The sequence below is a fragment of the Adiantum capillus-veneris genome, chromosome 7 (genome assembly GCF_014529385.1).
Source record: "Adiantum capillus-veneris isolate H3 chromosome 7, ASM1452938v2, whole genome shotgun sequence".
NCBI classification, from domain to species: Eukaryota; Viridiplantae; Streptophyta; class Polypodiopsida; order Polypodiales; family Pteridaceae; genus Adiantum; species Adiantum capillus-veneris.
This window is the reverse complement of record NC_140937.1, coordinates 33,514,995-33,528,104: the sequence shown is the minus strand read 5'-3', so window position 1 is coordinate 33,528,104 and position 13,110 is coordinate 33,514,995. Positions and strand designations below refer to the sequence as shown.

Genomic DNA, 13,110 nt, shown 5'->3' with positions numbered 1-13,110 from the left:
ACTTAAAATAATTCACAACTTTTAAACTTAGTCGACATGGCCCGGTGTAGTTCCGTGCCCAGAGGTGTTGGCCCCAAAACCTGGCACCCCTTTCAGTATGTCTTTATTATATTAATGCTTTAGCAAAGTACAACTCCTGAAGGGGTCCTTTGCTCTCAAACTCTGCGTCCAGATGCTCTGAAGAGTGAGGCCCCTAAGGGTCCTTCTATTCTTACAAGGGATGCCAAAAGCAGAGCCCCAAAAGCATCTAACTCAAAAGCAGTTGGTCCAAAAAGTAACTGGCTCCAAAAGCTGCCAGAAAAATCATCAACGCAAAAAGCGGAATTCCCTACAATTTGCCATGTCAGCAGCCTGTCAACATGTTTTACGGGCGTTCGTACAGTTAGCCTACCAGAATTGTCCGTTCTTGATGGCTTTTATCAGTTCCAATAGATATACAGTTCCTAACTTTAACAGTTCATGTGTACACATTTAAACATCCTAATATGATTAAATAGAAATTACTCAGAAAAATAAGAAAATAGTCTATGTAGCAACAACCACCTCCCCAACGACTTGAAGATCATACGATTGATTTGATTCTCGACAATATACCACCGAACCGACCACCTTACCGAGTAAGCAAAGCCCGAAATGAGAAAATTATGAACCAAGTCAAGGAACTTTTGGAAAAGGTTCTCATACAACCTAGTACATCACCTTATTGTTCACCAATGTTTCTAGTATTAAAGAAAGATAGATCTTGGAGAATGTGCATTGACTTTAGACATAGCTCTCAACAAAATCACCGTCAAGAACCAGTTCCCAATACCCAGGATTGATGACATTGATAGGTTACAGGGTTTTACGTGTTCCAGTCAAATCTACCTAAACTGTGGTTATCATCAGATTAGCATAGCTCTTGGAGACGTATACAAGACCGCATTCAGGAGTATTTGGCCAAGATAGAAACCATACAGGATTGGCCAGACTTGAAGAATGTGCATGAAGTTTGAAGCTTTTTGGGTTTATGTTCTTACTACAGGCGCTTCACTTGAAAGTTTGCAGAGATTGCTTCTCCTCTAAACATTTTGATTGAGAAAGGAGTTCCCTTTGCTTGGGGACCATCAGAAATTGCAGCATTCAAGACTCTCAAGGAAAAAATGACAACTGGTCCTATGTAGAGTTTACCAGATTTGGAGAAACCATTTGAGGTTTACTGTGATGCGTGTGGACGCAATCTAGGTGCAGTCTCAATGCAAGAGGGCCATGTTGTAGCCTACGAGAGTAGAATGTTCTCTCGACTAGAGTGGGTAGCGCAAATCTACGAGGAGAAGCTACTAGCGGTCATACATGCTCTTACTCAGTGGCGACATTTCCTGCTTGAAGCAGATTTTATAGTGTTTACAGATCATCAGTCTCAGATACTTCTTGTCCCAGAAACAACTTTCAGATAAGTAAATGAGATGGGCGAACATTTTGTCGCAATTCCACTTTCAAATTGTCCATGTTATGGGAAAGAAGAATTCCACGGCAGACGCGTTGTCTCGAAAGCCACAGGTATTGGCCATCTATTAGAATTTTGAGGATATGATTGATCAGTATGCTATAGATCCAGATTTTGTAGATAACTTTGATTAGGCTTACCTAGTCTATTGGTTGTTCTCTTGGTGATAGTAGCATGTCCTTTTGGGACATCGAAGAGAACTGTTAGGTGCAGCAGAATGAATGTTTGCGCTTTGCTCAAGATGAGTGATCCATAGTTGCTCAAGGTTCCTTTTATTTCTTATGGAAGGTAGAGCCTTCCGTTCTTAATGAGAGAGTGCTATGATCACAAACAAAGTGAATGGACACTATGCGTGCAAGTGTATGAGACTGAGAGATAGAGAGAAGAGAGACAGGACACCAGAGACGTTGTAAAACCCTCCTCCGAAGGCCCCACTCTCGTCGGCAAGAGTGGTCTACTTATGATTGCACAAACTAATACAAACTGTATACATGGGACTGATGCAAGTATAGGCTATGTCGACGACGACAACGGGGATGACGAGGCCGACACTAGGGCTGGAGTCTACAATCTTTTATCTGCTGTCCAAAAACGCTATGGGCTGAAATCTGCGATTGAGTCAAAAACGCTGATTTGGGGGCTCTTTTTTGTGGATCTTTGACGCTGAAAATCTGCAGGGTTAGGGCTGAAAACTGAGGTTCTTCATGGCTGAAAACTGAGGTTCATCATGGCTGAAAACTGAGGTCTTTACCGGGGCTGAATCTGCTAATCTTCGGGGCTTGAGTCTACAACTATTTCATGGCTGAAATCGCTGCTTTGCTGTGGATCCAAAACGCTAACTGATGCTTGCCAAAAACGCTAAGTATTGGGTTCTGTTGGCGATGCAGATCAGATGCAAAAACGCCAGGCTGAGGATGTTCTGCAAAAACGCTAGCTGATGGGTGGAATGCGACGAGGACTTGCTGATGTCAGAAAACGCTAGGGCTGGTGCTTGGAGAAAACGCCAAGGTTTGGGATCTTGCTTGGAGGGGGAAACTGCCAAGGTTCTGCTGAGAAGTTGCCTGCTGAGCTTGGCTCCTGTTGCCTCCTCTGCCATTTAGTGCTAACTTTGGTTTGCTTATATATTTTCTTACGCAAATTGCCCTACCTACTTTTGTTGGGAAGTCACTTAAATTAATAAGTGAAAAATGCCAAAAATAGGTAAAATAGGCCAAGTACACTGGAAAGTTCCCTTGACTGATTCTGATGGGAATGCTTATGATCATGCTGTGTGCAACCAGAGGATATGCATCTACACTAACTGACTGGACATACACGATCTACGAATAGACTCACAAAAGTGCCAAATCTCTTCTAATCTAGATTGACTGGACTGACTGAACCGTGATCATGTTGTAGCTTGTCCACGGACACATAAGGTTGGATGTGTCACGTGACATCCCCTCCTTTTCAAAGTGAGGTACTGGTACCGAACTGTATGGCGTCGAGGGAGATCGCCAATAGCATCCGGAATCCTGGAAGGGACTCTTCGCCGGCCCACTCTGTTGTGTGGGTCGTGCGGTACTTGAACTTCATAAAGGTCTGCAACGCTTGCTTCTTTGAGCCGCGCCGAAAGCGAGAGTCTTCTGTGGCTCCTTCGATGTTTCAACTTCGTCGAGAGTCGTGCTTCTTTCTTCTTCAAGAATCTCCATGGCTGAAAATTCATGAAACCATTTCCAACGCAAAACCATGAACATACTTATTCCATGTAAAGTGAGTGGAAAAAATCTTGTCTTCTCTAAAGACTGTGCATGCCATGTAGATGAACAAAGAGACGGAGTGCCAAACCGTTCATCAAACACATGCAAACAATGAGATCGAATCTTTCTCTTTTGATCTAGAGTAATCAACTTTGGCAATTCACAATGGAAATGCCCATGCTTGGTGCTCATACTTTCATGTGCTCGTTCTACGAATGTGCCATGCCAAGGAAGAGACATGGAATGTGACTTCCTTACATACATACTTTTCAGCTTTTCATGAGAAATCCGCATACATTTGTGCTCATCTATGAGAGAAACGTACTCAACATACAATATATCATGCCTAGGAAAAGGGATCACATAAAGATGCTGACTAAAATACAGGAAACGATCACGAATGGAACACTCGAACAATGTGTGCGTATCAATCGTGCGAACACATAATACTTCCTGTGAATGTTCTTGAGACCTAGGCTCGAGAGCCAAAATCGGTTCTTCCTGAGGGGGTTCTTTGGACCTAGGCTCGAGAGCCAAGATCGATCCTTCGTGATTGATCGAATCTGCAATGAGGTTAGCTTCACTAGAAAAATTATCAACTAACACATCATCCTTGTGAACAATCACGTCATCTTCATGCAAATCATCATGCTTGTCAGTGTCATCCAAATCATCATGCTTATCATTGTCATTCAAATCATCATGCAAATCATGTGTGTCATGCTTTGGAGAAGAAGAGACTGAGAGAGTCTCTTTTTCCCGAATCTCTTGCATCTGTGCCTGAGCTTGAGAAACGAGTTGCAAGAACTCTTCCCTGTATTGGTCGCTCTTTCCTTTGACGACGGCTGCAATTCTTTCTTGGTGTCTGCGCTCCATTTCTGCTTTTCTTTCTGCATTTCTTGCTTCGCGTTCTAATTTCCTTTTCATAAACATCTGCTCCAACTCCTCCATAGGAGTTAGTGCAATCTTTGACGTAGATGGGCAAGGGGGAGGGTCGGAAAAACCTCCTGGTGGAAAATTCTTCTTCGCCTCTCTCATGCTCATCACCTCTAAGCGAAGTATCCATTCCGCTTCGAGTGATGACCATCCACTGAAGTCGTGGATTCTTGTGGTTCTTGGGGTCTTGGGTTCTTAAGTTCACGAGGAACTTGGGTTCTTGCGGGTCTTGAGTTCTTCAGGTTCTTGAGGTTTTCTTTTGCTTGCAAACCGCGTTTGAGAAGGATCTTCTGTCACAAAGTGATGACGTGGCTACGGACGGCAGAAACCCTAATTTCTGCCATAAACCCTAAAATTCCTGCAAACCCTAATTTCTACCAGAAACCCTAATTTCCGAAAATCGCGGAGGTGAAATTTTTTTTTATTTTTTTTATGGAAATTTTGAGCGACGCAAATCTCAGCTTTTTGCTATGATTTGGGAGAAAGAGAGGAAAAAGAGAACTTACCTTTTACTGACTCTCATTGAGAGAGAGAGAGAATCTGCTTTTGCTTTCAAGCTTTTGGGGCTCTGCTTTTGGGCATCCCTTGTAATCTTTAAATTAGTGGTGAGGGCCTCACTTCTCAGAGCATCTAGACGCAGAGAGTCTGAGAGTGAAACCCTAACCGCTCTCTTGTACTTTGATGATTGATTAATACAAAAAGAAATACCGAAAGGGGCGCCAGTCTTTGGGGCCAATATCTCTAGGCACGGAAGTCCACCGGGCCACTGCAAATCTATTGTGATATGTGAATTGTTTGAAGTGGTTATTAGGTGCTGTCGTGATTGATTCTTCACTTGGAGTGTCCAAGTTTGTTACAGTGGTATCAGAGCACGGCCGATTTCTCTTCTACGGGAAATCCGATCCGCAAATTTTTTTTCCGCGGCACCTATGGCTTCACGCAAGGATCATTCGACCCCCTCTGCATCTGGAGATGCGAGTTGGGATCACAACAAAGATTCAGACAGAGAGTATGGCCCGCCTCGGCCTACTCAGGCGGAGCAAAGAGAGATGAATCGTTGTCAATTGAGCGGCGATGCAACAAAGATGATGCTCAGTTTTGCGAAGGATTCGAAATTGGAAAAATATGCGAGCGAGACTTCTTTTCAGGAAGTGCATGCACAGTGGTGGCAGAAAACCACTACACCACCCCCGAAATCTGCTTTCAAGAAACCTTCTGATCCCAAACAATATTCAGAGAAGGAACTAGAAGAGGTGGTTGATGCACGGATTGCTCAGCTTTTTGACACACAAAAGAAAGCCAAAAAGGATGGCAAAAAGCAAAAGAAAAGCATTGACTTTCCATGTTATTTGGGTCGTCAGTCGACTTTTGACAAGGCAAAGGAACAGAAGAAGCGTGTTCGATTGGAAGGAGTACCCAGTTCTTCTTCTTCTTCTTCTTCTTCTGACAGTTCTTCTAGCTCCTCGGATTCAAGCGAAGACAGAAAAGGTAAAAAGCGAAGCAAGAAGCAACGCTTCGGAACGGGCAAGAGAAAGGCAAAGAAGGCTAAATCTTGGCCAGAGACTGACAGTTCTACTGAGGACTCGTCTACAGACAACTCAGATTCCGATGACGGAAACTTTTATGCGAACAAGAAGAATTTTTACAAAGCCAACCGGTATGACTTTCTCGAAGATAAAAGCAAGAAAGTCTGAGAGTTTAAGGAAGGTGGCTACTCGATCAAGTTTGATACTTTCTCAGGATACTCAGATGCTTCGAAGGCTTTGTCTTTTATACAGCAGTTTGACATCGCTTTCGCGGGAGGACGCTATTCAGAGCACTCCAAGATTCGGAGAGCTACCTCTTACTTAAAGGGGAATGCTCGTACTTGGTGGTCCACTCTTCTTTTAAACAAGATTGCGCCGGTTAAATGGCTGAAATTTAAGAAGCTTTTTATTTCTTCTTGGTTGACGCAAGAATATGAACGAGATGTATGAGCTGCTTGGAACCATCTTCGGATGACCAAGAAAGATACAATCAATGCTTATTGTGAAAGATTCTGGAGCTCTTTTCTACCCGCCTCTTCATTCAAGAAGATCTCGTTCAGAGAACAGATTGAGCGGTTTACCTTGGGTCTACCTACAGAGATCCGAGATCATTGCTTAGAACAGAAGTCAGGTTCTATTCAGGAGTTGATGAGTCATGCGAAGCGGGGCTTTGCCATTCACTCTGGCAGTCTGACCTACCCCACAGATGAGGCCATGACACAACGAGCCGAACAGACTTCTGGGAATGAAAGTAGAAGGAAAAAGAGCAACCCAGAGAAGAAGGATGCACGACCCAAGCTTTACTCCTCAGGAGAAAGCTCGCTTCATTAGAGAGGGGAAGTGCTTTGGATGCTGGGAACATGGACATATCTCCGCGAAGTGCCCTAAAAAGGCACAGAAAGAACATAATGATAAGAACGACGACAGGCCTGAGAGTTCGAGAGCAGCTGAGGAACGTGGCAGAAAAGGCAGATAGAAAAGCAAAACTCGTACCACATGGCGTGGGACTTGCACCGAATCAAATGAATGAAAGTACAAACTTTGCCGCTTTTTGGGGCAAAGTGAAGGATCAGGAAGCTCTTTTGAAGGAGCCAAGGCCAACTTCTTTTCACTTGGAATTGGCGGCTCGATTTGGAATTACGCCCGATAGACGGACGCCACAGGCGGAGGTAGTTTGATTGGCACCTGGATGGGATGTTGCCATTACACCGAGCATTGGCAAACTTCATTTGCAATGACAGGGGTGTTCAGGGCGCGCTAGTTACGTTCTACTCGGAATGCCTTGGTACCACCAGAACTACGCCGTGATTGACTACTGGGCCGAGAAAGCGACTTTTAGAAATGAAGGGCTCAGAGATTGTACTTGCTGAACTTCAGCTTCTTTACTCATTCTTTTGGGAGAGAACTGAACGATGGATAAAGGTTGAATATGTTTTGACCTAAACAAAAGAACGCCAAGATTTTTCTCCACACTCATGCTGATTGCTTTTTAGAGGGCCTGAAGATTAGACCATTGGCCTGATACCTGGAAGCATGTCACCGAACCGGCCACCTTACCGTGTGAGCCGAGCACAGATTGAAAAGATTATGAACCAAGTGAAAGACCTCTTGTAAAAGGGTCTTGTTCAGCCTGGTACTTCACCGTCTGCTCTCCACTGTTTTTGGATTTGAAGAAAGACGGATGTTGGAGAATGTGCATTGATTATAGAGCTCTCAACAAAATCACCATCAAGAACAGATTTCCGATTCCTAGGATCGATGATATACTCAACAGGTTACAGGGATCCTCGTGCTTTAGCAGGATTGACTTGAAGAGTGGATATCATCAGATTCGAATCGCGCCGGAAGACGTCTACAAGACAGCTTTTCGGACGACTTTTGGGTTATTTGAGTTATTTGGTGATGCCTTTTGGTTTAACCAGTGCTCTTGCAACATTTAACCGGATGATGGATAGGATTTTTCGAGAGCACATGATACTTGTTGGCACTTTCTTTGATGATATCATTGTTTTCTCCAAGTATGAGGCAGAACACAGAGATCATCTGCTTCAAAGATACACTTTTTGGGACACTTTGTCTCAGCAGCAGGAGTGCAAGTGGATTCGGCCAAGATAGAGACTATACGTGATTGGCCCGATTGGAAGAATGTCCATGAAGTTGGAAGCTTCTTGGGATTGTGTTCGTACTACAGGCGGTTCATGCGAAAGTTTACAGAGGTTGCTTCCTCTTTGCATATCTTGACACAGAAAGGAGTCCCTTTCTCGTGGGGATCTATAGCAGTGACTGCCTTTCAGACATTGAAAGAGAAATTGACTACGGGACCAGTTTTGACCTTGCCGGACTTGCAAAAGTCATTTGAAGTATATTGTGATGCTTGTGGTCGTAGTCTGGGTGCGGTCTTGATGCAAGAAGGCCATGTCATTGCTTACGAGAGCCGATTGTTCTCTAGGCCGGAGATGACAGCACAGATATATGAGAAAGATCTTTTGGCAGTGATCCATGCTCTTACTCAGTGGCGGCACTACCTACTCGGAGCAGATTTTACTGTCTTTACAGACCATCAGAGTTTGCGCTACTTCTTGTCACAGAAGCAACTTTCAAAAAAGCAGATGCGGTGGGCGAACATCCTGTCCCAGTTTCACTTCCAAATTGTCCATGAGCAGGGACAAAAGAATGTGGTGGCAGATGCTTTGTCTCGGAAGCCGTTGGATCTCGCTATTTCCGCGATACATCATCAGAGCTTCGAGGATATGGTCGATCAGTATGTCACAGATACAGATTTTGCACATATTTTCACACGGCTACGGGATGGGGAGACAGTAGCTGGATACTCCCTCGGGAAGGCTACTTGATGAAAAAGACTATGTTGTGCGTTACACAACCGTTGAGGGAAAAAGTTATGACTGAATGCCACTGTCCACCTTTTACGAGTCACCGCGGCATTGCTACCACAATGAAGGGGGTAGAGAGATACTTCTTTGGGCCGAGACTCAAAAAAGGATGTGGAAGAGTTTGTGCGCACTTGCTTAGTATGCCAGAAGGTCAATTTTGACAGGCATAAGGCACAAGGATTGTTAAAGCCTTTACCCATACCCACCCGCCCCTGGAAAAGTATTGAAATGGATTTCATTTTTGATCTTCCGAGAACACAGAATGATCACGATGATTTTCCGATTACATGGCACGTCTGAGACGATTGTCTCCGATAGAGACCCCAGATTTAGAGTTTGTTTTGGAAGGCAATTTGCGAGAACATTGGCACGTGGTTGCAGTTCTCGTCATCGTTCCACTTGCAGACTGAACGGGCAATCTGAGATTGCCAATTCAATGGTTTTAGATTTATTGAAGTCTTGTATCTCGGATCAGAAGACTCAATGGGAAAAGAACTTACCTTTGGTGGAATTTGCCTACAATAACACGATACACTCTTCGACGGGGAAGACGCCATGTGAGATTGTTGAAAGTGCTGCGAAGGTTCCATCCTTCCTGAGCACGAAAGGTTAGATATTTGAAGCGGATGAATATTCGCGAGATTTGGATACAGCTTTTGCCAAGGTTCGCGAGACTTTGCAGGAGTCTCAAGAACGACAGAAAAAGGCAGCGGATCGCCATCGTCGCGACTTGAAATTGAAGGAGGATGATTGGGTGCTCTTACGTTTTGAGAAGACATGCCTACGAAAGAAAAAGGGAAAGGAGAGGCTTTTTCCAAAGCTTAGTATGCGATACTACGGACCTTTCCAGATCACTGACAAGATAAATGATGTCTCCTTCCGATTGAAACTGCCAGATACTTGGAGGATTCACAATGCATTGCATGTGAGTCTCTTGAAACCTGTTAAGGGTGATGTGTCTGATGATGGGGAGCCTTATGAGCAACCCGAAGTGGAAGAAAACGAGGAGATCCTTGTTCCTTAACAAATTTTGGCACATAACGATACGAAGAAAGGTAAAGTCCGAAGGCGGTTCTTTGTTTAGTTCAAGAACTTTCCTGCATTTGATGCGAAGTGGATGGAGGAGGACCTAGCAGATACTCCTCGGATTGTGAAACTTTATCTCGATGTTTTGGTTTAGCATAGTCTACTCCAAACGGAACCCAGAATTCAGCTTGGCCGGAGATCTGGTGCAGTGGGATGCACAAGAGGGGAGTCACTCCGCTCCCTTGTCAACAGATGCCTCAATTTTGATACTAAAGTCACTGATGTCTCTTTGAGCTTCAGGGATACCGATAGCTGACAGTATTTAGCTGGATGACTTTATGAAATGGAATTCCTGATAATGATACTAATTTGTTTCTTCACTTCTTTTGAGTGCAGGAATTGATAGACGAAATGACTGCAGCATTTTGGTCTACTTGATCTCGAATAGACATGGTTGCAATAGGGGTTAGTCAATTGGACATCGATGAGGTCCCGATTGGACCTAGATGTGATTGCTAGCTACATTGCCGATAAATCATGCTCTAAGATCCGAATGAATGTTGAATGTCATGTGATGTCTGGTGATGTCCTGTGATGTCGTGTGATGTGACTCTCGATTTTATACATGTGCTTGATGTGTTCCTAGTACGTAGGTACTAACAGTCAGTGTCTGCTAAGACGGTTTATGGCTTTTGTTGGTTTTGCAGGCGTAATCGCGGTCGATTACAATGCTTTCAAGAGGGGGGTATGTCACAAAGTGATGACGTGGCTACGGACAGCAGAAACCCTAATGTCTGCCAGAAACCCTAAAATTCCTGCAAACCCTAATTTCCACCAGAAACTCTAATTTCCGGAAATTGCGGAGGTGGAAAAAAAAAGAACTTTTTTTTTTTTGAAATTTTGAGCGACGCAAATCTCAACTTTTTGCTATGATTTGGGAGAAAGAGAGAACTTGCTTTTTACTGACTCTCATTGAGAGAGAGAGAGAGAGAGAGAATCTGCTTTTGCTTTCAAGCTTGTGGGGCTCTGCTTTTGGGCATCCCTTGTAATCTTGAAATTAGTGGTGAGGGCCTCACTTCTCAGAGCATCTGGACGCAGAGAGTCTGAGAGTGAAACCCTAACCGCTCTCTTGTACTTTGATGATTGATTAATACAAAAAGAAATACCAAAAGGGGCGCCAGTGTTTGGGGCCAATATCTCTAGGCACGGAACTCGGCCGGGCCAGTGCAAATCTATTGTGATCTGTGAATTGTTTGAAGTGGTTATTTGGTGCTGTTGTGATTGATTCTTGACTTGGAGTGTCCAAGTCTGTTACATCTTCTCTTCACCCGAGTTCTACTCCTTTCCGCGGGCGCACCCCTTGGCGGCCTTGCGCTCACACCAAGGTTTCTTTTTCCCACCTCACGTCGATTGGCCGGCCGCTAAGTGCACGGTCCGCTCTCAATGAGTGAAAAGAGACACAAGGGGAGGCTGGACAAGCCCTTCTTTCTTGGGATTCTTGTCACTCTTCAAAAACACGAGTAGAAATCGACACGCCCAAGCGAACTTGGGTTCGTGCGACCGCAACAAGCAAAACAAAATTCTTGTGATTCTTTCCTTGAGTGATATAGAAAACTGCCAAAGCTCTGATACCAATGTTAGGTGCAGCGGAATGAATGTTTGCGCTTTGCTCAAGATGACTGATCCATATTTGCTCAAGGTTCCTTTTAGTTCTTATGGAAGTTAGAGCCTTCCGTTCTTAATGAGAGTGCTATGATCACAAACAAAGTGAATGGACACTGTGCGTAAAGTGTATGAGATTGAGAGATAGAGAGAAGAGAGATACGACACCAGAGATGTTGTAAAACCCTCCTCCGAAGGCCCCACTCTAGTCGGCGAGAGTGGTCTACTTATGATTGCACAAACTGGTACAAACTGTATGCATGGGACTGATGCAAGTCTAGGCTATGTCGACAATGACGATGGGGATGACGAGGCCGACACTAGGGATGGAATCTGCAATCTTTTATCTGTTGTCCAAAAACGCTATGGGCTGAAATCTGCGACTGAGTCAAAAACGCTGATTCGGGGGCTCTTTTCTGTGGGTCTTTGACGTTGAAAATCTGCAGGGTTAGGGCTGAAAACTGAGGTTCATCATGGCTGAAAACTGAGGTCTGTACTGGGGCTGAATCTGCTAATGTTCGGGGCTTGAGTCTGTAACTATTTCATGGCTGAAATCGCTGCTTTGCTCTGGATCCAAAATGCTAACTGGTGCTTACCAAAAACACTTAAGTACTGGGTTCTGTTTGCGATGCATATCAGATGCAAAAATGCGGGGCTGAGGATGTTGTGCAAAAACGCTAGCTGATGGTTGGAATGCGGCGAGGACCTGCTGATGTCAGAAAACGCTAGGGCTGGTGCTTGGAGAGAACGCCAAGGCTTGGGATCTTGCTTGGAGGGGGAAACCGCCAAGGTTCTGCTGAGAAGTTGCTTGCTGAGCTTGGCTCCTGTTGCCTGTTCTGCCATTTAGTGCTAACTTTGGTTTGCTTATATATTTTCTTACCCAAATTGCCCTACCTACTTTTGTTGGGAAGTCACTTAAATTAATAAGTGAAAAATGCCAAAAATAGATAAAATAGGCTAAATGCATTGGAAAATTCCCTCGACTGATTTTGATGGATTCTGATGGGAATGCTTATGATCATGCTGTGTGCAACTAGAGGATATGCATCTACACTAAGTGACTGGACATGCACGGTCTACGAATGGACTCACAAAAGTGCCAGATCACTTCTAATCTAGACTGAATGGACTGACTGAACCCTGATCATGCTGTAGCTTGTCCAGGGACACATAGAGTTGGATGTGTCACCTGACAGGAACCTATGTGCACATGACACTTCAATCAGAAATGAAAAGGGTTTCGAGGATATGAGGACATAGGACAGACTAATGCAAAGGCAAAGTTGCATATCTCGCAGCTTAACCCCCTTAAACAACAACTCCCCCTCCCCCCTCGCCCCCACACACCCCACCCCCACCCCCAACACACACACACACACACACACACACACACAAACACGGAGATAAAACTGGTGTAAGATATAAATACTGGCTTTTATTTTTGGGTAATGTAGGTTTTTTCTGTTAGTCTTGTTAATTTGCATAGATTTTGCAGATTGTGGCAAAATACTGAGGCTTTGTTTATTTCCATTTCATGTTTGAAGGAGAGGGAAGCTCATATCCAGTATAAGAAACACATTCAAGAAGGCTGGAAACGTCAAGAAGAGAAGTGGTTTCAATTGCAGAAAGACCAATTAGAGAAGTGGGATAAGCAAGAGGAGCAAAAGTTGCAAAAGCAGAAGGAGCAGGTCAAAGCCTTGGCAAATGCTCGGCTTGGCCAGGTAAATTTTACTTGGATGACACGAGTTCCTTGATACTTTGTATTTAGTTTTATTTGTCTATATGCAAAGAAAATTCTTCAATTAGTGAAGGACAGTATTCCCGTAGGCCTACAACCCTCCCGG

General features: G+C 44.2%; 1 protein-coding gene across 2 annotated transcripts in view; it reads left to right on the top strand.

The window, feature by feature from the left end:
* LOC147453660 (uncharacterized) overlaps positions 1–13,110 on the top strand; it is a 98,082-nt gene that overhangs the window by 81,764 nt on the left and 3,208 nt on the right. For both annotated transcript variants that reach the window (XM_086515782.1, XM_086515783.1), the window contains one exon: positions 12,811–12,987. In XM_086515782.1, coding sequence (XP_086371908.1) covers positions 12,811–12,987 — 177 coding nt within the window. The remainder of the gene's footprint in view (positions 1–12,810; positions 12,988–13,110) is intronic.